This window comes from Ostrea edulis, chromosome 7 (genome assembly GCF_947568905.1).
Source record: "Ostrea edulis chromosome 7, xbOstEdul1.1, whole genome shotgun sequence".
Classification (NCBI taxonomy): domain Eukaryota; kingdom Metazoa; phylum Mollusca; class Bivalvia; order Ostreida; family Ostreidae; genus Ostrea; species Ostrea edulis.
This window is the reverse complement of record NC_079170.1, coordinates 35,403,077-35,429,802: the sequence shown is the minus strand read 5'-3', so window position 1 is coordinate 35,429,802 and position 26,726 is coordinate 35,403,077. Positions and strand designations below refer to the sequence as shown.

Below are 26,726 nucleotides of genomic sequence, written 5' to 3'. Positions count from 1 at the left end.
AAATAATACATAAAATATAAATACTCGTATAGGCAATACATGTCTTTATTTTTTTTTTCATTGAGTGATGAAGATAGTAATTATAGCAGAAAAAATGCATAATCCGCCTTCGAGAAAGCATTTTACTGTTTAAAAATACACTTACAATGAAAGGTGAAGATAACGAACAGTGATCAATCTCATAACTCCTTTAAACAATACAAAGTAGATAGTTGGGCAAACGCGGATCCCTGGACACACCAGAGGTGAGATCAGGTGCCTAGGAGGAGTAAGCATCCCCTGTTGACCGGTCACACCCGCCGTAAGCCCGATATCCTGATCAGGTAAACGGAGTTATCCGCAGTCAAAATCAGTGTGCCAAGAACGGCTTAACAATCGGTATGAAACACGTCAGACAGCATTTGACCCAATGCGAGGTTGTATTGACGAACTAGATCGTTATAACGACCATAAAATTTGCGAAATGCTGACTTCAATCGAGATTGTTGAAATAATTTGCCAATAAACTTCAAAAGATTTCTTCTAGAGACATTATGTAAATGTTATACGGTTAGAATTTTGATGCACCAGATGAGTATTTCGACAAATAATTTCTCTTCAGTGATGCTCAACCGAAACTATTGAAATCCGAAATGATAAACTAGTAAAAACTATTTTAGGGGAAAAGAGACATTATTCGTAGAAATGCGCATCTGGTGCAACAAAATTGGTACCGTATAAGTTTTACATTCTAGAGTTACAGACACTAATGGACGGAACATGTACTGACAGTGCCATTTGTTGCTGATATTTGCTGATAATTGCTGTTATCGTGCTGTTGGTACTGATAAGTTCTGATAATCACTGATAGTTTTACTGTTGGTACTGAGAATTTATGTTGATGCTAAGAATTTATAATACGTCTATTGTGGTTTGCATTGGGGGTTCTGATATTTACTCATAAGTGCAGAAGAAAGTACTGTCGGTACTACAAACAGCTGAGAAAAGCTCTGGCTATCAGGAGGTGTGAAAATGCGCCGCAGGCTAAATACATGTAATGAAGGTTTTTTTAAAGCAATCTTTTTTCCCTTTTTTTCTTCTTTGATATGTATATTGATTTTCATCTAACTGAGACGATTACAACGATATCAAACACTATATGTATATTTATGTCAAAACAGGGTATTCGAAATTTTGTCTTTTAATCTCCGTCTTTGATTACTTCAGTATTCTTACATTCGCTGTTTAATGATAGAAATGTTACCTTGGAATAAAGCAAACTCGCGTTTTGAATTTGAAATAGCATGGTACCCAGTAAACGAAAAGCATTCTACAATAATATAAGTAAGTTTGCCAAATTAAATGGTTATTCAAGGAACATAATTTTCAACCCCTAATCAAAAGGAGTTGGAATTAACAGACATTAACTAACACTGGTATTAAAGTTAATAATCAATTAGTAGTGGATTCTACTTTGCATCAAAATACATCATTAGCAAAATTCCAAACCTTTTTAAAATACACGAGTTGGAAATGTAGGCGGAATTGAAAGTTAGCTTGCGCAGATCTTTATCGAGAATGACTGCATGATACAATGTTCTGTGTATAACTCGTATGTTCCATGCCAGTTGGGAGGTTTTTCTGCACAATATAATTAGATGTGGATCAGCTAGTCCGGGTATTTGAAATTAACAGAAGTGTTTGAGTTCTGGCGAAAGTTGTGAACTATACTGGATCGGCGCGTAAGCAGATGTAAGACAGATATTTGTGAAAGATAATTGTTCTAATTAACAATTGTTCTCAACAACGATTGCGTAATGTAAATGCAGAACTATGAGAAAAAATAAAACAGCCATAACAAATGCTAAAATGTTGAAATTAGCTAGAAATAGGATGTAAATAAATTACCATGATCGATTTTCCTCCATAGAATGGAACTGTTATCTGACGATTACAAATCCCAGATGAAATAAAACTTTATGCCAGCTAAAACCTGGTTATTCTTAAATGTCAGTCTTTAACAACTTTCATTTTAAGAGTTTCATTTCATGTTATTATGTGCAACTCTCGGGTTACTGTGATCTGTTAATGTCCACTTGATATGTATTATTCTTTTCCCCTTTTCTTTCTTTATTGTTTCGCTTTCTCTTTCAATCTTTTGCGAGCTTTTATTATGCCTTTGTTGATATAATCATTTCATTATTTGATTAAACGATATATTTTGAAATGCCGTTAGCACTCTGCAACAATGACTCACTCGTGGCATCTGTTAGCAGGACCAGGGACTGATTGATTTTCATGGGGGTTAGGGGGTTGGAACGCTCATCCCTTTTTGTATAAGTTCGAGCTCATTTAATGCATAATTTCAAGACTATGCGCTTTTCATTCTTCTACTATAAAACAAATATTTAGGGAACACAGTTACCCAACACTTTATATCCAATGCAGATAACGCAAAATATTCGTTGTCAATAAACACTCCCTCCCCGAATTTCAGGTGCTTTTATACAGAACTCCCCCTGTATTTTAGATATTATGATCAGTTCTTTGATATCTAAATACTTGTTCCTATGTGGGAGTTGTTGAATTCCTAATATAACAACTATCCAGTGAAATTATTAACTAAATACCCAAGGTATTCAACATTGAAAAATATAGAAAGGAAGGAGATTCCTGTCCACAACCATCTCTGATATTTAGGAGGTATATGTTAATTAATCTACATAGGAATATATATATACATGTACTATCGTGAATGGCATTATTTTAGAATTGCTTTGCCTGCTCTAAATTGTTAGTACATATAACCCTGCTTGGAAACTCGTGTGCAGTCCTACGTATGCATGTTCATATTTTCCCCATTGTCTTATAGTCAGTTTCGGTCATAGTGGAATTACTTGCGCATTTGAATGTTAGCATCGGCGGTCAACTGTTCCATATTCGGCCATTCTTGTTACCTAAACAATAATTATTAAAACAATTGCATTTATGGTTTAAATGCATACTTCCATGTTTTCAAGCTTATTTTTGCATAACGTACATTAGATATTTGTTACTAATCTCCCAGACTCACTATTTTTCTATATCATCCAATCAACATTCAGTAATTAATCACGTGGCTACAAATTAGATCTGCATGTAGGCAGACTTGGTTGCAAATAAGGTGTGATATATATATTTTTTTAAAAACCTTGGAAATTAATGTGATTGTTAATGATCATAACAACGTTTTCTCAAGCTTGTGTAGTTTTCAAGCAGTAAGTGTGAAAAATAATTTTCTTTGTTGACTTGTCAATTTGTGTGCATGTGCTGGGGAAAGTCGGTCAATGCAGGGGACGCAAGCTATAATGGATATCAACAAACCACTAAATATATGTATTATCGGAGACTCTTGATAATAGAGGAATTCTGTGAGATGAAGGACATGTTAAATCTAAGGTTACAAGAACAATTTTGTTCGATAAACTTTCGTTGAAAAGGGGAGCTTCGTGTACGTCATATTGGACATTTAGCGGGCGGATCAAGGCATGTATTGCTTCGTTTTGACGAGGTCCCCGACTTGGTTTTCATGCAATTAGGGGGTAATGACATCTCAGGATTTACAAACTATGCTCAACTGGCCAAAGATATTGTTTCCTTGGCGGAATATTTGGTGCTAGGTGTCTTAGTTTATGTTTGCCAATTTGTAGACTCCCGTTTGCCACCTGTCCGGGATACAACGAAATGGTGATACGGATCAGCATCCAGCTGGATATGATGACAAACTCTTATCGGAAGTGGTATTTTGGCGTCCTCGTGGTTTCTGGGCTTCCCTCTCTTATCGTGGGCCAGATGTTTTACACCTAGATAGAACCCCTTTCCCACGGCCAGCCTATGAGGAGATATCTTCGGAGTATAAGAAATGCAGTAATACAGGCTCCAACATTCCTTAGGCCAGTATAATTTTTAAATTTAGTGTATAATAGAATATATTAATATACTGACCTTTATAATTTCAAGGAAACCACTCTTACGCAGAGGTACATATCAAATCAAAATCTGTTGAGTTGTATTTGACATATTTGTAATATGGTACCTATGCTCTATTGATTGACTCTTGTAATTATCATGTTCAACATCCACATGCAGGTACTATTTGCTTTCTGCCCAACAAACAAGGCATATGTATAATGACATTTAAATGCGTCTTATGCAATATATTTATGCATGTCTCAATTTTGTTACAGTCCAATAGAATTCTAGCAGTAATTTAAATTCAATGCATATCGAATCTTTCTGGGTCAGTTACTACGTACCTATACATGGTAATCTTCTGAATTAGTTTTTATACTCATTTTAATTTTCAATCGGGTCAAAATTACTCATAATTTTATGTGGGTTTGAGTTACCCGTGGATTTTTGTGGGCTGGAATTACCCATATTTATGAAGAACTTACAGGAATTCAAATATTCAACAACTTTGCTGAGATTTTGTAATTCTGGGTTTCCTTTAATCAGACACAAACTCACTAAAACAGTCTGAATTCCACTGTGGGGGTCACGCCTATGTAAGATGTTTAACTTGTTCAGGCTTAGATTGCAAGATATGAGCCTTTTAGAGATCAGTGTAGATATTACATTGCTTTGTAGCATTGGAGCTAGTGAGGACTTGACACTAAAATAATCCATGGTAAATATATCTGAAGATTCACATTTTAATGCTAAATTTGACTCATGCAGTTTTCGTAAACTGCAAATGTTAAACAAAGCAGTGTGTACATCATAACTTTTCCCAAGACATAATCCGACCAAGTTTTCTTGTTCGAAATTTCACACTTATTTTCTTGTCAAACACTTTTTGTGCATGTTTATATGTATCTAAGAAACCTAAAACATTGTCTCCAAATCTTTTAAGAAGGCCAAGTCTCTGCAAATGGTATTGAAAAAATTGGTAGATCAAAGTTCTGAATATTGAAGCCCATAATAACAGGTTTTGAAGGAAAATCTGTTATAAAGTCTACAAACTGGGTCAAACCATTGACTTGATCTGTTGAAGTCGCATTCTCCCTATGTAGAGTGAGTTGTCCCATGTCACATCTGAGACCTGCTGCAGCTGATGCTTCTTTACAGACTGGTACACTTGGGTTGAGATAAATATTGATGGTCCTATCTTCACAAACTGCAGCAATATGTATGATGTCAAATGATCTACCTGAAAGCAAAACTAAGAATTATATTTTAGTCCAAAGAAAATAAAAGAATATTTATAAGAATATAATAACTGTGAACAGGGCAAAGGTAAACTAGAGATAAGATCTTACTAGGTTCAGTAGTTTTTAAATCAAAATACAGCAAGCAGCTTCTCTCTGGAGAAATCATAAGAGGCTCTGGATCAATGTCATCAATATCGATCTCGACCTCAAACATTTAAAACCAGATACGTAAAAGTACGGCCTTTCCTTAATATATACAGCATACTAGTAGGATACATGTTCATTCAATTTACCAAGCTTTTACATAAATGTAGTTTTACTACTAATGTAAAAATACTATATCTACCAACACGACAGAGCACAGTCTACAAAATTAAGAATCATTGACAAATCAACATTAATAAAACAGTCACAAGAAAGTTTTACATAAAAATATCAAATGAATCAAGAAGAAAATGCAAGTAAAAAGAATGCAACAAGTCATCGGGAGAAGAGGTACCAAATCAGCATTAACATTGAACGTCTGTGAGCATCTGAATATCATGTACTACAATGTGCATGTAAATGTTGATACATTCATAGCAATGCTTAACGAAATTTTTACCCCTCTTCTGTATATTGTGAAGACAGCCAAAACGAGTTAGAATCTATACAGTGATATGAATCTTTCTTAGGAGAACTTCTGTCAGATCGGTTTCTAAAATTGTCTAAGAATTCCTCTAGAAAATCACATAATCTAGAATGTTGAAATCTGGGTGTGGCAACAACAATCTCAGTAGTGTTCTTTGAGAGAAATTGTCCCCATTGCATCTTTAACAATTGTAATTCTTGGCAGAATTTTCTACGATTTCAAAGGAAAACGAGAGGCCCATGCACAAACTCGCTCATATGAGTCACCTTGGCCCTGCTATTATGATTTTTAAAGAATATTATTCAATCTTTATTCCCATGGATATTTTTACTCCAACCTATTCCAAGAGTCATGATATAACCAAACTTGAATTCACCCAATATAGGAATGTCTCAATACCAATTCCCCTTGTTCTGGAGAACTTTAAGTTCACAGGGTCGGAGTATGAAATAAAATATCTTCATATAAGATATCTATATACAACGCGGGACATCAATGCATCTATTTTAGATAGTTAAAAATATATAGCACTCACGGCTGTGACAGAAGGTGTTTACTCCTCCTGGGAACTTGATTCCATCTCTGGTATATCCAGATCCATATATCTGTATTTGCCCAACTCTCTATTTTGTATTCATTATTGGAGTTATAAGATTGATCACTGTTTGTGCTCTTCATCTTTCATTGAATAGGTTAGGATTTTGTAAAAGTAGGTCAAACTCTAAGATCAAGGTTACCAGGTGAAAAAAATATTGCTATGAATGCATATATTAAATATGATAGTCCCAGAGCAACGTTGAAATTTCAGACAGACAGACAGACAGGACAAAAGCAATATGCCCACGAACATGAGTCACAGAAGCAGTAAAAAAATCTTGAATTCATATAGCTAAGGATCATTTGCATTTAGGTATGATTTAATGTGTCCCTGTTACTTTTTAGAAGATTTTGTTTTAATTGATTTTCTGCATATTCCGATATGAAAATGAGAATAACATACAATGATCAATCTCATAACTGCTATAAGGGGAAATAGTTAGGTAAACACGGATCCTTAGACACACCAAAGGCTGGATCAGGTGCCTAGGAGTAAGCACCCCATGTCGACCGGTCACAACCACGGTGAGCCCTAGATCTTCATCATTAAAGCTGAATAATCCGCACTCGAAATCAATGCGTAAAGAACGAATTAACAATTTACACAAAATCAACATCAGAACGTACATGTATGCACTTTCAATACTTTATACAACCATTTCTCACGATAAATTCAAGACTATACTTTTGACATCGTAGACAGTTGCTTCTTCAACAAAAATAGAAAAACGGAAAAATTAGTATTCAGTGCCAAGTCATCCAAACATTACTTTCTTTAAACACCACCATGATTCCACGCACGAGTACTTTAAAGTTGCAATAAAAATATACTAGAGTTCCTAATTGACATATATTTGTAGTCGTTGGCGATAAGGTCTTCAAACAGTATGTTTCAATTTCCATGGGCACGAATTGTTCTCCTTTGATAGTTGACCTGTTTTATGCCCTTATGAAGCAGAGTATATTCTGAATGTTCTAAATGAAAAGAAAAAATCTTTTCAACTTGACATTTAGAGGTATCGACGATGTTTTATCTATTTCACTCAAAAGTCGATTCGATATATCCCTGTGAAAAAAGAGACCACAGAGTCCTCAACACATTCTTTTTACTTAAATAACTTATTGAAAACGAACATTAGCGACAAACTGAGAACTCAACTTTGTCACAAATGGGATGATTTCAGCTTCTCCATCGTCAACTTCATATATTTAATATTCAATTAGCACATACATATGGTGTTTATATCTATCAACTAATTCGTTGCGCAAGAGCTTGTTCTGCAGTTTTTAAATCAAGGCAGGCTACTGACAAACGAGTTGATTATAAAGGGGTATCATCAGTCTCCTTTAAAGTCAGCATTTCGCAAGTTCTACGGTCGTTATAACGATGTAGTTCGTCAATACAACCTATCATTTGGTCAAATGTTGTCTGACGTGTTTCATACTGATCTTTAGGCCGTTCTTTGCACACTGATTTTGTCTACGGATTACTCTGTTTACCTGATCAAAACATAGGTTTCATGGCAGGTGTAACCGGTAGACAGGGTGTACATACTTGTCCTAGGCACCTAATCCCACCTCTGGTATGCCCAGTGGTCTGTATTTGCCCAACTCTTTATTCAAAGTATCTTAAATTCCTTATAGAAGTTATGCGATAGATCACTGTTCGTTATCTTCACTTTTCATACATGTAATACTTACGAGCGTATCCTGACATAATGTCCAAGATGAATTATGTTCGTTATCTTCATTTTTCATAGTAATTACGAGTGTATCTTGACATAATCTTCAAGATTAGAAGAAAGTTATAAGGTTATTTGAAACTCGTGGTATTGTGTTGCATGTTAAACTTCGTGATGTGAAATAGCAACGTGTGACACAAGCACTACATCTTCAGAAGATCAATCAGGTTTGCAAGCTTATTTCCTCTGTTACAACACACTCTTTGTGCAAATATTTAATTAATTTAAATATTTCGGAATAAGTAATGATCTAAAATATAGAAAAGAGCGTGCAGATGTGCTAATTGATTCGAGCAATATAGCACCAATGCATACACGGGGTACAGGCAGCAGTTTTTCACAATGTAAACAAAAATGGAAAATAAGATCTGGAATCTTCTTACATTTATTGAAATCAAACAATTCATCTCACCTATAAATATTTATCAAAAGAATGAATATCAGTGGTGTACAAATTTCATTTCATTTTGAAATGTCCTTTACCAAAAACTATACATCAACATCTGTTTTTATGTCAAATAAAGTGCATTTTAATTAGTCAATTTTTGGTTTAAGTACAGAATATGTGAAGGCGTAATCTAATAGAAAATAATTCCTGTGATATGTATTGCATGTAATAATTGTCCGCAAGCATTTATCATTCTTTAATACTTTGTACCTCAGTTTATAAATGCAAGCTGTTGAATGTGATTGACACTGAAAGGAAATTTGGCATAATGTAATAAACAATCACTATTGTTACAATTATACCGGTTGTGGATCAGTTGGAAACCCCGAACATCCTTGAATTTCTTGTCTAATTACCAGTGGTCGCCTCAAATTGCTAGATGGCCCCTCTGATTTAGTCTAACTAATGTAGAGCGTCTATCATCAGTGTAAGGGGCGAGGTCAAAAGATCGATGTTGGATAAAAATCTAGATTTAAATAGTTAAGGGGAGAGAGAGTAAAACCATGCGTGAGTTTCTGTCATCCGACATCGATTACACTTTAATAGAAAAAAAGACAAGGTGGGGTGGGTCTTGGTGAAAATTATGTGCATGTAGTTGGGGTTTTTTTTGGGGGGGGGTGGTTGTGGTGGGTTTTTTTTTTTTTTTGTCAGACATTGAAGTTTTGCTCTCATCCCTAAGCGTGTAAACTATCGTAAAAGAGAATTCCTCTTCTTATCATAACACCAATAGGATCAGCAAATAAAAGAAGCGCATGATAGATGGGGCAAGTACTAGTAGCCTGTACTAAGGTACATGTATTTACAAACGGTTACGTTGGGGAAATAAAATTTAATTTCCAGTAAGATAAAGAGAGTGGGAATTGTCATAAAATGGTAAAAGTTTGATACATATCTTTGTTGTCAAGTCTTAAAAGCCCAAATAGTATTGATAGTATCAACATTAACCTAATTCAATAATCATTTTCGTCACTGTATATTTGTTTTTCCCAAATTGAAGACCCTCTACTTATCATATTTCATATTCATAGGATGGCTTTGTAAACACCCTTAGATAAAAAAAAATATTTAAGCGGTAGTTTCTTGATCAACACATAGTTATAGTAAAAGACAAAATGGAAATCATCGGTCGAATATTCTGTGTTGTCGCTGTAAATATGATAGTAGTTCAGTGCATCCTTTTGGAGAACATCGCAAACCATCCACAGACTACAGCAGCACCTCGTCCAGGGACTCTCATTTTTCTCATGCAAGAAGTGATGCAGATGAAGAATGGCATGAACGTTTTGCAAGGTGTCGTCACCAACCAATCGGCAATGTTGTTACATCAAGCCAATCAAATAAACGCCTTAACAAATATCAGTAGCTCTAATGAAATCAACAAACTTCATTCGGAAATAGCAGTTTTGAAATTTACCATTGAAAATGTATTGAGCGACCGGCAACACTCCTTGAATAATGGGAATTTCACTGATATTTTATCTAAACTGCACAATGTTGAACATTCTGTACGACAATTTACTTTCGCCTTGAATGAAAAAGCCTCAAAAGCAAAGCTAAATGCTATTGACCAACGGCTTGCCTCGTTATCGACTTCAGTACCACAGATATCTAATCATGAAGCGTCCATGGATGTACTATGGAAAAATACTTCGGAACGTGTACTAGCGTAAGAGTATGACAAAATCATCCCAGGTAGGAATAATTTGTTCCATAAAAAACCTTAAATTTCAATTTATATTCAATCATCGCGAAGCACCGTTAAGACTTGCTTCATTAAAACATGCGCCAAATTAATATTTTCAATATCACTTTATTGAGTCATCATTCTAACCAAGAAGCATCGACGGCAAGTGCGAAAAACTGTTTTACTAATCACATTGCAATCATATTTTCTACACTGGGACATGTGGTCATATTTACTAACACAGTGGGCTTTAAAGAGCTAAATAAAATTTTGTATTAAATTTCCAACTGCGGAAAAAATTGCATATGTATGTATAAACTAGACTATAAGTACATTCAAGGTAAAATGAATTTAAAACAACTGCGCGGCAATTTGACTTATAGGTAGAATCAGATTAGTTGGTGGACCAACGTCGTGGATTGGTAGAGTGGAGGTGTCCTATAACGGTTCATGGGCCACAGTTCCCGGTAATATGCGTTCTGGTCCAACATTTGACGACAGGGCTGCCCAGGTTGTGTGTCGTATCCAACGTAAGTATTACATGTACATGCTATATATGTTCATATATTCAGATCAGCCATATCCTTAGTATTCAGAGTATATTCAACTTTTAAAACTTTGAAGTTTACGTAAATGCTGATAATATCTAAACTTCGTTAAACCGGAGATTACAAAACTGTCAACTCGGTGTCATAATGGATGATAGGTCGATGGATATTCAATGCATCTAAATGTTGGTGTTGTTTTTTTTTGTTTGTTTTTTTTCAAATCGTACACACAGAACAAGTACTGTGATACAGACGTAATTGGATCTACATATTCGTATTTTTAGGAGAAGTGCTGCTGCTATTCTCGGTACATCCCGCTATAACTTTGGGAGAGGAACAGGACACATTGATATGAGTCTGTATGATTTACAATGCAATGGAAGGGAAAATTCCCTCTATGAAAGCACACGCCATTCTATCGATCTCAATCCTCTTTATGAACATAAGAATGATGCTGGAGTCGCGTGTAGTAAGTGTATTTACAAGTTAAACCAAAGTATTTTCGAACATCGATATTTCGAATACCGTGGATACAATAAAATGAGTTGGAAGTCCCAACTACATTTTCTGTATGTGTTTTAACCTCAATATCTCGAACACCCATGTCATCTCAATTTTTTCTCATCACCATCGAGTTCAATATAAAAAAAATTTAGAGTACTTAGTACATGTGATATGAAATGTTTGGTTTTGATATTAATTTGTGTATGTAAAACAACTCGAAATCGGTTTGGTCGTGCTTTATGATTGGTGGATTGATTGTCTGTTTGAAATCTAAATCGAAAATTTTTAGATGTCACCGACTGTATTTGAAATGTCTCAGAACGTATGGGAGGGACTCTTTGCTCATAACAGTGAAGATTATGTATCATGTCAACGCCTACAGCGACACGGAATTTTCGTTTTAATAGTCATATTCGAAAGACACTATAGACATTCAATTGTAATATCCGACGTCTGGTGATGGGACAGGCATTACATATACCTATATTAAACGTGTAAGATTTGATCGGCTGCCAGAATTAAGAATTTATCACGAGTCTCCTGAGTGCAAAACTCGGCTATCGAAGTGCATAATTATATATATGAGAAATTTCTCCACAATGTCAACAAGTTAGATTCTTATCGCGCATTTCTAAGAATAAAACAGACTAATGTATGCTGTGCATTAAATTTCAGTGGACGTACGTTTGGCTGCATGGCGGATCTTCATCGATGAACGGGAGAGTAGAAGTAAATTTTGGAGAAGGTTGGGGGACAGTGTGTTATGATAATTGGGATAATAATGAATAGGATTGTTGGATTTTAAGAATAAAGTTTCAGGTGCAATATGTATATGTTGATGTCTGAGTACCTCCATATTTTGCCTTCAGGCCTTCACAAGCACTTGATGGAACTCCTCCTACCGGAGGAATTGGTGTCATCTGGTTAAGAAGCCTACAGTGCGCAGGAAGTGAAACCTCATTAGCGCAGAGTAAACACCCATCTTTGAATATTGGTTATGCTGAGTGCACCCATGTCGAGGATGCACGAGTTATCTGTCATACGTAGTAACGCAATTTCAATGACAAAACCGGCATATATATGTTACTTAAGGTTTCTAGTTCTAATTGATGTTACCGTGGTAATGTAAAATTAAAAATGCATAATTGACATTAAAATTATTCCTTTCTACAGTACAAGTATATAATCATGAATTTTGGCTCTATGAAAGAAGAAAGAAGATGAAATTAACAGTGATCAATATCGTAAATCCCATCAAGAATTCAAAGTTGAGAGGACAAACACGGAACCCTGGAAGAGTTAGAGGTATGGTTAGATGGATCATGCCCAGGAGTAAGCATCCGCTTTATATGTAAGATATACGCATATAAATTGAGGCATGATAACGCTTTATTTTTAAGTGCCAATTGCATAGTCTATAAAAATTGTATATTAAACAAAGTCTGGAAACTACTTACATGTAAGGTATTCAATGAAAGATGAAGATTCGATGTAAAACGATATTCCATATCTAGGTAATGGATTGTGAGATTTTTGTAATCATGATAGCATTTTGTAGGTTCATCCAAGGAAAATAAACCACCATAGGATATTTCAAAAAAAAATTCCTGCTCGATTCATTTCACTTAGAATTTTACATTGAAGTGTATGGGAAGAGCGTGTTTTATTAAATTATTTTTCAAAGAAATTATATCTTTATACAAATCTCTTGGTAGAAAGTTACATATACTTTCTCTTTATATGAAATAAAAGTAATCATTCACCACACACATTTCTAGAAAGTTAGATTTTCCTTATTTTCAGAAAGGGCAGATAACTCTTCAAAAAAGTCTCAAGTGCAAAAAGGTCGATTTCTAATCATTTACCAGTCATGTGAATTCCATCTACTTCAATTTCATCATTATTTAACAATAAACATTTAGTTGATTTAAATCCTTCAAAATTGTTCAATATCCTTTCGTTATACATGGAATACGTTGTGTACCTTAAGGAAAGTGAACATGAAAAAAAAAATACTTCTAGTTGTTGCTTAGTAAACTTAAAAGACCTCCTGAAACTAAATAGTGTGACCTGAAACTAATTTGCTTGTTCTATTACAAGATTTGATCAATTAAACATTCTAAATTAAAGGTCTATGGAGGTCATCCATTATTTCCAAGCATGCATCTGGTGCTCTGCCATAGATGAGACACATTGCTGTTGTTCACTGGGTCAGTTACAGCAGAAGGAGATTATGAATTCATATTAGAAATGATGGATAAGGCTTTGGAGCAAACAGAATTGAAATAAAAAGTAATAACAATGCATAAAGACAAATAACTAAACATCCCACAAAATATCTTCAGCTTTTCCAACTATTGAACTTACTCAAAAACACTTATATATTTCAAGATTCAACAAAATCAATTATTTTCATCATATTTTAAAATGTTTCCAGAGATAATTAAGGTAGTGACTGCATGGGTCATTGAAAATTGATGAATCTATATATATTTTTGATTTTTTACATACTCGTGTCGTAGTCAATAGTAGCTGCAACTCATTATGAAACTATCATATAAGACTTTCATGGTAAATATTATGCTACGGTTGTCATAGTAATCCCCTTTATCAACCTTCCGTAACAATTAGTACAGATTTTTCAGATAGTGTTTAAAATTGATACAATAAGGGGAATGGTACAAATTTTACATTAAAGATAATATAAGGCATGCATTACATAATTGATGGTTTACATTAAAATCTCCATGAACTTCCATGTGAACTAAAAGCACGGCTGCTTATTAGTAGCTTAGCTCATTTTAGAAACCAATTATTCTCCATATTAGACATACTTTCACCCCTCCCCCGAGATATAAATAACCAATGAATTCTTTTGATTTTTACATACTGTAACATATATTAGTAGCATTGCAATGCTTCTTGAAAATGCTAATATTGGTTCCCAGGGTTACTATGGCACTATGACTACTTTAGTTATCCCCCATCTCCTTACATGATTAATTGTATCTTGTTTAACGTAACTCTCGAGAATTTTTCACTAATATGGAGACTTCACCATTGTCCGTGAAGGGCTGCAAAATGTTGGCCTATGATCGGCGGGTACGGCCTTTGGGCAGGGAGGGAGCTTTATCGTGTCACACTTGCTGCTACACGGGACCTTAGTTTTTATTTTGCGGTCTCGTCCGGAAGGACCCTCTCCATTTAGGCGCCTTTTACGACAAGCAAGGGTTACTGAGGACATATTCTAATCCGAATCTCCACGAGACACCATCACCTTATATAAATACTACAATGTGACAACATAGACTCCGTCGTACTTGTATAACTACCAAATAAGTAATGCGTGCTTTGTTTACTGTTTATTGCAAAAGTTACCATATAACACGGGTCCTTGTTTGCCAACTCTGAATTTTGTATTCCCCATAGGAGTTATGAGATTGATCACTGTTCGTTATTATCACCTTTTCATATCCTATACCATATACATGTACCGTTAAGTATATATAATTGCTGCATATGTCAAGATGCATTAGGTATATTGTTAGGTAAGTGCTCAGGGATCATCCAAAACCCAAGGGCGGATCCAGAGGGGCGGTCCAAGGAGTCCTGCCCCCCCCCCCCCCTTTTCGGACCAAAAACTTTAAGTTATTCAATTTTAACGACACTTTGAGTTAAAATGATATGAAAGGTGGATACTTACATGTAATTGCATCATTCAAATTTATCAACACCAGTATATCATTTACTTATACGATAAATAAGACGAAACATTATTTACGATATTTTTGTTAGATACAAAAATTCTAAAAAAAAAAAAAAAAAAAAAAAAAATATGTAAGTAACATAAAAGTTTTGTTTAAGAAGCAGACAATTTAAAAGGGAAAAAGAAGTGCCAGGGAATGCTTAGAATGCAGAATTTTGCACCATTTACCGCAGACTCCTGGCTTATCGGGAGTAATCTTTAAATCAGCCTTTTTTCAAAAACAAATTCAAAATCAGATCTGAGTATAGCGATAACAATTACTATAACTCGGAAAACATATAGTAAATTAACAAACATTCTTATGTATAAACTGTCTCAAGATCCCCCTAAGATGTTAAGTACACAAGCAAAAGGTGTCAATCGGGTGGGGTGGAGATTGTGAAAAGTAGCTAAAAGATGAAGTGCTACACCCCACCTTTCACAATTCCTGGATCCACCTATGAAACCCTATTTCATAATTGTTGAAATATATTTAAAACAATTGACGGCCTGGCCCCTAAACCATATACATGTATATCTCTGCCTCATATATCACGATGCATTAAAATTTCTGATGGGCAAGTATCCAGGGATCATCCCAACTCTCAACAACTGTCTATTCAAATATCTTTAAAATGGTTGAAATTACAACCCCTATTGTAAATAAATTTTCTTGCTGCACTGAGCACCAGGTTTTGTTCATCGTTTTTCCACCCCTTTTTACCCCTCAAAGGAAAAAGATTGATTGAGTTTATATTCAACGTCCCTCTCTAGAATTTTCCACTCATATGGAGACGTCACCATTGCCGGTGAAGGGTTGCAAAATTTAGGCCTATGTGCAGCGCTTACGGCCTTTGAGCAGGGAGGAATCTTTATCGTGCTACACTTGCTGTACTCGGTTTTCGCGGTCTTATCTGAAGGACCGCCCCATTTAGTCGCCTTTTACGACAGACATAGGGTACTGACGACTATTCTAGCCCGGACACACACACACACACACACACACACCATTTGCCCCAGGATAAAAATGAAAATTCCGAATGTTTATTGCACATCTAGAGGACACCGCCTTTTATATTCCAAATAAGAGGTGTCTGAGGAAGAAGAAAGTGTGACTGACAGATCAGGATAATAACAATATACCCAACTATCTTTAGAGAATGTGGATGTAATAAAGAATTCCAGTAAAGGTGATAAACTTGTCTTTCCCACACAAATGACTAGATGCTAACATACACTAACGATATGTACAGTGTATATACGTGTATCCGGTTTTATTTTTGCAGGGTATATATTCAGTTGGCGATGGGAAAAAGTAAAGAGATATTGTTTTGCGGTTGACAATGATTTGTTTCATCACGAAGAGATTGATAATATTAGGAATGATTCGTTAAGGTGTGGGTACATGTATACTTGGTATATATATTTTTTTATTGTTGGCGTTAGTCCTTTCAAGGGTGAACGACTATGCTTTTTAACAGATGAGGGAGATTTGTGTACAGGACATGGAGTCGATGGTTACATGTAGGTACAGTATGTGGCTTATAAGTTATAGTTTTGCGGATAGCCCACTTTTTCATCATACTCATGGAAAGATTTCGCATCATATTTTATTCTGAAACTGACAAACTGACACATATGTTATATCATAAGGATCATAATAAAATCCATGTTTAAATAGAAGCTCAAAAGTCAAACTTTAAAGCCTCACAATACAGTAAAAAACATAGTCCTCGCGGGATGCCAGATTATAGCCCTCGTGCGACACATTACAAATCGGTACGACTTTGTGCAAATTACATATGAATTGTAAGAAAAAGGGCGATATACTCATCAACAATCATGGTACCGGGATATACATACTCTCTATCAAACAAATTAAGTAGGCAGAGAGATGAAATGACCGAAATGCATGGGTTTAAATCATCAATTTCAACATTGTAGAGTTACTTGTGAAACACGAACGAAGTGTTTGAGGTAAGTACGGGCTTCTGAATTGATTGAGCAAGATATATTTACGACACTCTATGCAATATGATCTTTGCAGAAATAGTGTGTATTTTATGAGAAAATCGATCTCATACTCGGTGATAATGCGTTTGCTCCGCTTCGGAGTCAAGCCTTTGTGAGCCACAGTGACGACTCCTCGATTGTGACGTTGTGCACGGTGTAATATGAGTATTTTTCTGAATTTTGCTATGAAATGATGTTTTACATCGTCGGAAACCCACGGTCGGTCACACTTCTGTTACCTGTAAAAGAAGTGCGAATGGCCATGGGTTTCCGATGGTGTTTTTTTTTTTATAGATCAGTATGTTCTACACACGTACATATACATTTACAAAACCATCCACCTAAATTGACACACATACATATAATATAGATCAATCCAGCCCGTTAGAAGAAACGAAAAGAGAGAAGAGAAAAAATGGTGCAGAAATTAACATGTAAAAAAAAGCGCTTAGGAAATTTATTGTAGTTATGAACATAAGAAACAATTTTGCAATTCAAATCATATAAATACTCTGAAATACTATTTAGGTTATGTATCATCTGAAAAGGGATACCAATGTCACGAAATTGCTTAATATATGTTGGACATTCGAGAAAACAATGTACATTTCTTTCCAATTCGTAGCCACAATGCAAACATTGTGGATCATCAGTCAAATAGTTGTTCAATAAATCAGCATTCAAATTACTAGCTTTATTTGGAATCAAAAGGTCAGGGTCACTGTTTTATATAATCTCCAATGCTAACTATGCAAACGTTCCCAAATATAATGCTTTCCTCATTTCTTACTTTCTACTACGCCTTACATTAAAATTCTAGATAAAGGATTACTTCTATCACAAACTGAAGTCAGAATTATAGAAACATGATCGAACAGGACTTTTTTGGTTTCGATCCGGTTTCGAGTTTTTAATCGCCCCGCATCCGGAAGGTCGGGATTCGAATCTCGGCCACGACATTAAAACATTAAAACAGGTAGTGACAGTTCCATCGCAAAACACTCAGCATCAGGTGTGAATGTCTCTGGTCCTCGGAGATCACCTTAAAAACGAATACCCCGTGTCACAGTAGGTGTGGCACGCTAAAGAAACCTCACTGTTCAATGGCCCAAAGTGCCGAGCTTGCAGCCGTCCACCGGCTTTGGTGACGTCTCCATATGAGTGAACAAATTTTGAGAGGGACATTAAACAAGATACAATCAATCAATCGAGTTTTTGGATTAAGAAATAAATTTTGTATTTGATTTGTGCTTGACAAAGTTTATGCTTAAATGTATTTTATATTTTAAAACACTTAGATTCACTCTTTATTTCTTCAACACTTACCTTGCATAAACCTAATCAAATAAGTAGTAATCACCTTAAGACGTATGTCAAAGGTCAAATAGTGTTCTTGAACTTCACTGGTTGTGTTTTGTGAAATTGCTTTTGGTTGGTTTTCCTGTTGTGGTCATTCTTTCTCACCGCCAAAGTTGAACACTCTTTCTCTTGTTTTGAGAGAGGAAAGACTACATTTTCAGATCTCGACGGAGGCATTGTAAATTAGATGTTTCTTAATTTTTGGAATTAATTCATTACTAATCATCTTCATTGCTAAATGTCAGCAAATTATATCCAGTCTATATATTTGCAAATTTAATGAAATTCACTAGTAGCTGAATGACAAGCTGGACACAAAGAGATTTTTTTCTTCTATTTCTATTACATGTATCGAGTTTATTGATTGCATTGATCAATTATGTATATTTATCAAAAGTAAAGCAGAGAATCTACCACGGTACATTGTCTTTTATAATCATTCGATTATCAGTTGATCATTGAGTATTTCATTGATTGTTAAAAAAAATTGAGTTCGACTTCAAAGTGCAAGTATTTTTCGAAACACTGTATTTGTAATTACTAAATTACAGAGTCCATGTACACATTCACAATATGATGTCAGTTTTAATGATTATGTAATTTATGACTATCTGTACTAACCAGTATATGTAACTTTAATTGTTATCCCCCTTAATTGTAATGTTGGTATAAGTAATACTGTATCTTGATTGAAGTCATTTACATAATATTGTCAATTGCTAGTTAATGTTCTTTGTGATATCATAATTAATTTCTCGTGCATTTCTGGGTTGTGCATATGTATATTATAATATCCCGCACTGTGTTATTAAATTCCCTGAACCCACACAGGAGTTATTTTCTTTACCTACAACGCTGTTACAATTAGCCAGTCCTGTGATAAACGGCATACTATCAAACCTGGCCTGGTCGCATTGGCCTGGCCTCAAAATTGGCCTGACCCCAATTTTGGCCTCTAATAATGTGCTCCATTCCAAATTTTGGCCTGGCCTCAAAAGTTAGCCTGGCCTCAAATTTGGCCTCTAAAAATTTTTTTGGCCTCCCAAAAAAAAAATTTTAATTCAAAGTTTTGATTGATTTTTTTAAATTTATTATTGGTTTTAGTTTTTCAAAGCCATAGCACATAAATGACATGTTTCTTTTGTTTTGTAAATGTGCACTTTAAAATAATCATGAACTACCACCAATCTGATTGATTTTATCGAATATCTATTGATCAGTTTATTGATCAAATCATTTTCTTTTCCCTTCATATCTGTATGCACTAGTATACACCAGAAAACGTATACACAACTAATGAAAGATTGGCATAGTGATTTTTTCCCCAGAATTATGAGTGATTTCATTGATTTATTATTGGTTTTGTTTTTTCAAAATTGTTGAACATGAATGATATGTTTGTGTTATTTTTTGAATGTGCACATTAAAATAACCATGAAGTATCACCAATCTGATTGATTTTATTGAATATCTATTGATGAGTTTATTGATTAAATAATTTTTCCCTTCCTAACATATGTACTAGTACACACCGAAAAAGTATACGGAACTAATGAAATAATTGGCTTATTGATTTTTTCAGAATTATTATTGATTTCATTGTTTTATTATTGGTTTTGATTTTTTATATTTGTTGAACATAAATTATATGTTTGTATTGTTTTGTAAATATGCACATTGAAACTCTCATTTTACTAATGATCCACTTCACTTATTGATAATGAATTTAAAAAAACAAATTCACACTAGTTTAATGATGAATCATCACACTTCACATACTGCAAAGTATAGTGTACCGCCTTAATCGCTCTCATTGATGAGAACAATGAGTTTTATATCTAGGAATAAAAATACTACCATAAATCATACAGATTGAAACTACAACTTTTGATGAATTAAGGATGTTCATATCTGTTTAAACTATTTGAAATAAACATGTGACACTTGTACTGTAATGGGATATCAGTTCTACAGCACCGGTTTTGACAGGAAGTCAAGGTTGAGGTTAATCTATGATATATGGTTTGAAATGTCACACAGCTCTGCACCGAACGTTTATTTTCAATAATTATCAGAATGAAAGATGATTTTGATGACAGTCTAAAACATTAAGAACAAAATTAAAGCTGCACTTTGTGAACTTCTAGATGCATACACTTTTTTTCTCCATTATAAGACAATATTATGAGCATTACATGTATCTGATATTTGCTTAGATATAGCTGCTGCAGTGGTTAGATAGAGGTACAAACGATTTTTTTTTTTTTTGTTTTTTTTTTTTTTTTGGTTAACTAATGCAGGCTTTGATAAGAAGAGGGCCGGTTGACAGATTTAATTTAATAATTGTAATTTGTTCTGTTTTACTGTTGCTTTATCACAAAACCAGAAAAAAATTCACAATTTTGAAAATTCAGACAGACAATTTTGTATACCGTATTTAGTTTAGGCACAATCATAAGATGAGTTACTAATTAAAATATTTTTGTTGTATCAAACACACCCTATTTGCAAATGTTGGACTGCTCCATTGTTTCTGTATAATGGAATTTCCAACTTCAGCAAAAGTTTTCATCACCATCCTTTAATATGGTGATAGATATTCCCTTTATCCTGACAGGGCAGGCCTTCAGAGCATGGGAACTTGTTACTTTTGCAATGAATATTGAAACTTAATTATAAAATCAAGAAAGCAATATTTATGATACATTATATCCGTTTTAATCTATATTGTTCATTCTACGTAAAGTATAGATAAATGAACACTAAAATACAAATTTAAGGAAATCTAAAATCCTTAGTTCATTGGCTATTATCATTATGCTAGCAAACACTTCACTGTGTTTATTTTGATTTTTTTAAAATGTCATTTATCATGCATTGGAAATCAAACATGTAACACTAAATGCGTGGTATCTGCACATTGAAAACATTAAGACCACATGCTTTGTTCTGAATGTGCACTGCTCTTAAAATCGAATTCATTATAATGACAACACAATTGTAACACTTTCATAATATGTAAATTGATATCAAATTGAATTCTATTTAATACAAAATATATCAATAAATCAATCATTTCATCAGTATACTTTTTGGTGTACTAGTACATAAGTTAGGAAGGAAAAGCAAATAATTTTGTCAATAAACTAATTAATAGATAATCAATAAAATCAATCAGATTCGTAGTATTTCATGTTTATTCTAATGTACATATATAATTTTATTTCTACAACTTTGAAAAACTAAAACCAATAATAAATCAATGAAATTAATCATAATTCTGAAACAAAATCAATATGCCAATTGTTTCATTAGTTGTGCAGTCTGTTTTGGTGTGTACTAGTACATACAAATATGAAGGGAAAAGAAAATGATTTATTCAATAAACTGATCAATAGATATTCAATAAAATCAATCAGATTGGTGGTAGTTCATGATTATTTTAAAGTGCACATTTACAAAACAACAGAAGCATATCACTTATATGCTATGACTTTGAAAAGCTAAAATCAATAATAAATCAATAAAATCAATCAAAATTTTGAATTTGAAAAAATATTTTGGTTGAGGCCAAAAAAAATTTAGAGGCCAAAGGAAACATTAAACCTACTGTTTTTGACTTCTCAGATAATGATCCCTTTATGCTGACTCCTATTCATCGTAAATCTCATCACATGCCTGTTAAAGATTTGGTTAGATTTTAATTTTTGTATTACTTGTGATTGATGAATAAGTTTACCTACAGGTAAAATCCATTGTTCACGAGCACAGACAGTGTTTTGAAATATTCAGATCTATAATAATGTACATCTGGAACGGTGTGGGCTTTCATTCAGAGGGTTCATGAACACATCTGATAAGTGATTGACACGGACTTTCAAGTTCAAAGTGAAATTCGACAGACGAAGTAAGTAAAAACATGTATACCAGCTAATATCTGATTTTCACTTGACAAAATAGTTTTTTTTTTTCTGGGTTTTGTTTTGAATGGTAAAGTATAATTCAATCCAATCACTTTGGTGAACGAGCTTTCATAACGTGTAAACAGTGGAAACAAATGGAATGATGTCCTGATTTGTTTTTCATATTTAAGATTATTTGCATACACACGTTAGAACTTCCAGGCATCGGACGATGGACGCTTCGGTTATCCTGCTTGTAATCCCGGCCATGATTCTGCTGATTGCATACCTGTCACGAAGCAGGAAAAATGTACCCCCAGGTCCACCAGGTGTACCGCTGTTAGGAAATCTCACCACCCTCAAAACTGAAGACATGTTAACCGTACTGAGGTAATACAGACAGATTATAATTATAGTTATTCTAGTAGATGTTGACAATGTGGTTTTTCGATAAGGCTCCACGAACATCAGGCATTTACGGTAAAAATAAAAGAATTAAATTAAAAAGTTGTAAAAAAAAAAAAAAAAAAAAAAAGAACAAAATAGCTAATTGAAATAGATTTTGATACGTATACGGTGTGACCGTTGGACCGAGTGAAGCATGAAATGGTCATTGGCGTGTCCCAAGTGATAATTAAATCATATTTAAGGATCACAATATTTTCAGTGAACGTATGTAGAGATTATCGGTATTCTTTTGCTGATTTTCTCATGTTTTTTTTTCTTTTACATACGTGTTACCTTTAGAGCCTTGCTTCGCGGACGGGCCGAAGGCCTATCCGAGCTTTACACGGTATTATATGTGGCACTATATAAAGTATATATGTATACACATAGTACTTACTGTGACGTCATAGTACTTTTTGTGTATGTATTCTAGGGCAGAAAAACACGACTGAAGAAGACCGGTAACACGATCGAAATATTTCTGGAAAGTGTTTAGAGTTTTATATATATTCAAAATTTGTTTCCATGTGTTCAAGGAAATTCCACCATCAATACGGAGATGTCTTCAGCATAAGACTTTTTCACCATCACATAATCTTTATCGGAGGACACAGGACAACTCGTGAATTTCTTATCAAAAAGGGGGATATATTAGGAGAAAAACCTTATTTTTTTCTCGGATCAGAAGTATTTGAAAATTGTGGTAAGTGTTTACAATGTCTTTTTGATATTTTACAGAAAAGGGCCGAATTTGTAAGCCATAGAAGAGCAGAAACACTTCATTTTTAGAATGTCGACCATTAGATTAAAACATAAAATTAAAACAAGACAAGGTCTTCTTTATTTCATTCTATTACAGGTGTGTTCGCAAGTGCGGGAACACCGTGGAAAGAACGGAGAGCTTTCGGTGTAGCGTCTTTGAGAAGTTTCGGATTTGGAAAGAGGAATCTACAAACGAGAATAATTGAGGAAGTCGAATATTTCCATGCAGAAATCGATAGATATGAAGGAAAACCTTTTGATATCAAACCACTGATATCTAACAGCATCGTGAATGTTATATCTGTGCTGGTTTTCGGTAAGAGGTTTGAGTTTGCAGACCCAACCTTCACCGAACTTTTCCAACTGTGGAACAAATTTTTCCTCACTATTCCCATGCAGTCGCCGATCAACCTCTTTCCATTTTTGAAGTATTTGCCCGGGGACCTATTCGCCTATAAAGACTTCAGACGACGATTTGATAGAATACATGAAATTTTAAACAACATATTGGACGAGCATCGATCGACGTTTGATGAAAATAACATTCGAGATTTTATTGACTGTTTCCTGCAAGAACAGAAAAAGCACAATGGTTCATCTGAGAACAACACGTTTACAGGTAAGCTAATCTCTGTTACATTAATTCATTTGAACATGTAGCGCTTTTGGTGAATAAGAAATCATTTTTAATGAGTCCTACTTCTGTAAGAGAGAACAAGGTATAAAAAGAGCTCCATTATGAATGTTATTTGAAGAAATATCCAAACGTGCACGTGCTTACCCTACTCTTAGATTTGTATTATTTGTAATACGTATGAGATTGATTACTGTTTATTATCTTCACTTCTTTATTCAATCGTGAAGAAATATTATGAGGTTTATTTTTTGCGACCAGTGTTATCTGCAATGGCTACCAGAAGGGATATGAATTTCAACCTTACTCTAATTTTCCTCATTTTTTTTTTCAATTTAAGTGTGATCATACTGTTAGATAGTGTTTGTTTCGGAAATAGAAGCATAAGTTCGACAACAGGTTGTGGCAATAAATACAAGATTTAAAAAAAAAACCCATAGGTTTTGGGTTTTTCCTTTGTCATTTTATCGGATGATGAAGGTAGTTAGCAATGCCAAAAATATTCGTAACCTTTTAAGTGATTTAGCCTGTCATAATCTAATTTCAATTTACATATACATTTGTATATGTCAACACTTCTCAAAGTTTTAAAATCAGCATAAATTTCTCTAAATATCTTAGCTAGTGCATCATTTTCACAATTATAATTAGAAGAAAATTATATGTGCTATATATGATTATTAAATTGTTATAATGTGGAAATTTTTAGATCCCCTGAAATTCATATTTTTATTTCTTACTGACAAATGTAGACAAACAGCTTCTGGTCATGATCTCAGAGTTCTTTGCCGCTGGTATGGAAACTACATCCACAGCAATTCGATGGGGAATTTTATTCCTGATGCACAACCCAGAGGTACAGAGTCGCATGCGGAAAGAAATCAACAGCGTTATCACTTCCGGAAGGTTTCCAACACTAGAGGACAAACTGGAACTTCCTTACTGTGAGGCCGTCTGCTTTGAGATCCTGAGACTCGGAAATGTAGCTCCTACCACTGCACCACACGCCGTGAAACATGACGTAGAGCTCAACGGATATGTAATTCCTAAAAGTGCCACACTATATATAGATCTATATTCAATAAATGTGGATCCTGAGTCATTTTCTGACCCCCTTACCTTTAAACCTGACCGATTCATTGATGAACATGGGCAACTTTTTGGAACAGATAAGATAGGCTCATTTTCGCTGGGTATGTATGGATTTTTATGTTCCTGGAAATGGGAGATTTTTACTGTAAAAAGGTTTAGAATTGGTTGTATTCGAATTACAATTGCAGAAAAATAATAGGTTCAAAGAATATATTGCAATTCGTTGTCTGATGTACTGTATGCCTCCGGGCTCGGTGAATATTTTCATTCTTGAGTAACTAAGCCTCGTTCTGACAGAGAAAACGTCAATCATTGTATGATATTTCACTTTTGTAAAATTAATTTAGGTCGTCGGGTGTGTATGGGAGAATCGATGGCCAAAATGGAGTTATTCCTCTTCATGACGTCACTCGTTCAACGCTACCAAATAGAAAACGAGAGAGGGGAACCCTTACCTTCTTTGGAGGGAATTGTGGGGTTTGTCTATAGTCCCAAGCACTACGACGCCCGCTTCATTAGAAATGAATAAATAGTTTCGTCTGTACGAATAAAAATCTTTTCTCTGAGAGGTTTCTTGATTAAGGAGTCTGTTATGTCCAGCATTAACTTGCAAAATACTCAGATTTACTAATATTGTAGTTTGGTCTCATTTGAGGATTTTTTAAATTTCAAATTTGAATTCTTAGTGCCAATGGCGTATCATTTTTATTTATTTTTTTCGCTTCGAAACAAACAGGCACGGACGCTGTAAACCCACTACAGTTTGGCAGATTATCAAGCGTAACTCTTTTGTGAATTTTGGATTTCTTAAACAATAAATGAATTTGAAAAGAAAATTGGTCGAAAACGAATTTTTACTAAATTTAAAGGGGGATTTAAAAATCATCTCCACTTGTCCAATATTTTATTGGTTCACTGTATGACGGAAGGGTATGTCTGCTAGCAATATTATGATGCAATAAAAGTACTTTACCATTCTCATGGATCTTTTTTATGTTTCATTAGGGCTAAGATTTTCAATCAATAATCAGTGATATTCATGTTCTCTGTAAATATTCAATGAGTGGTTTACATATCACCATCGATCAATCAATCACAACTTTGATGATACATATTATATATAATGATATGCACAATGACTGATTGATTTTATATTGTTTAACGTCCCGCTCGAGAAATTTTAACTCATATGGAAACGTCACCATTGCCGGTGAAGGGCTGCAAAATTCGGGCCTATACTTGGTGCTTTCGCCCTATGAGCAGGGAGGAATCATTTTCGATACACACCTGCTGTGACACGGGGCCTCGGTTTTTGACTACTCTTGCGACAAGCAAGGGACACCGAGGACCTATTCTATCCCGGATCCTCACGGGACTTAAGAATGTAACTCCACGAATATTAACTTGTAACATAGCATATTCTACGCGACATTTCGGAAGCTGATTT

The 26,726-nt window shown here is 34.5% G+C and overlaps 1 protein-coding gene across 15 annotated transcripts; it reads left to right on the top strand.

Moving 5' to 3' along the window:
• The first annotated feature begins 3,081 nt into the window (after positions 1-3,081).
• LOC125654191 (cytochrome P450 2C11-like) lies at positions 3,082-26,260 on the top strand. Of its 15 annotated transcripts, none has more exons than XM_056144157.1 (13): positions 3,083-3,236; positions 3,669-10,281; positions 10,657-10,803; positions 11,106-11,290; positions 12,001-12,070; positions 12,195-12,295; positions 12,499-12,676; positions 22,188-22,349; positions 22,536-22,734; positions 23,328-23,494; positions 23,651-24,172; positions 24,940-25,380; positions 25,627-26,260. In XM_056144157.1, exons 9-13 carry the CDS (start codon positions 22,577-22,579, stop codon positions 25,806-25,808), a joined length of 1,470 nt encoding a protein of 489 aa, XP_056000132.1. In that variant the 5' UTR covers positions 3,083-3,236; positions 3,669-10,281; positions 10,657-10,803; positions 11,106-11,290; positions 12,001-12,070; positions 12,195-12,295; positions 12,499-12,676; positions 22,188-22,349; positions 22,536-22,576; the 3' UTR covers positions 25,809-26,260. The 15 variants fall into 15 exon arrangements, with proteins under 15 accessions (XP_056000133.1, XP_056000132.1, XP_056000124.1 ...); XM_056144149.1 differs by adding an exon at positions 13,129-13,170 and having other exon boundaries at positions 3,669-10,803; positions 12,001-12,054; positions 12,499-12,630; XM_056144152.1 differs by adding an exon at positions 13,129-13,170 and having other exon boundaries at positions 3,669-10,803; positions 12,001-12,054; positions 22,567-22,734.
• The last annotated feature ends 466 nt before the right edge of the window (positions 26,261-26,726 follow it).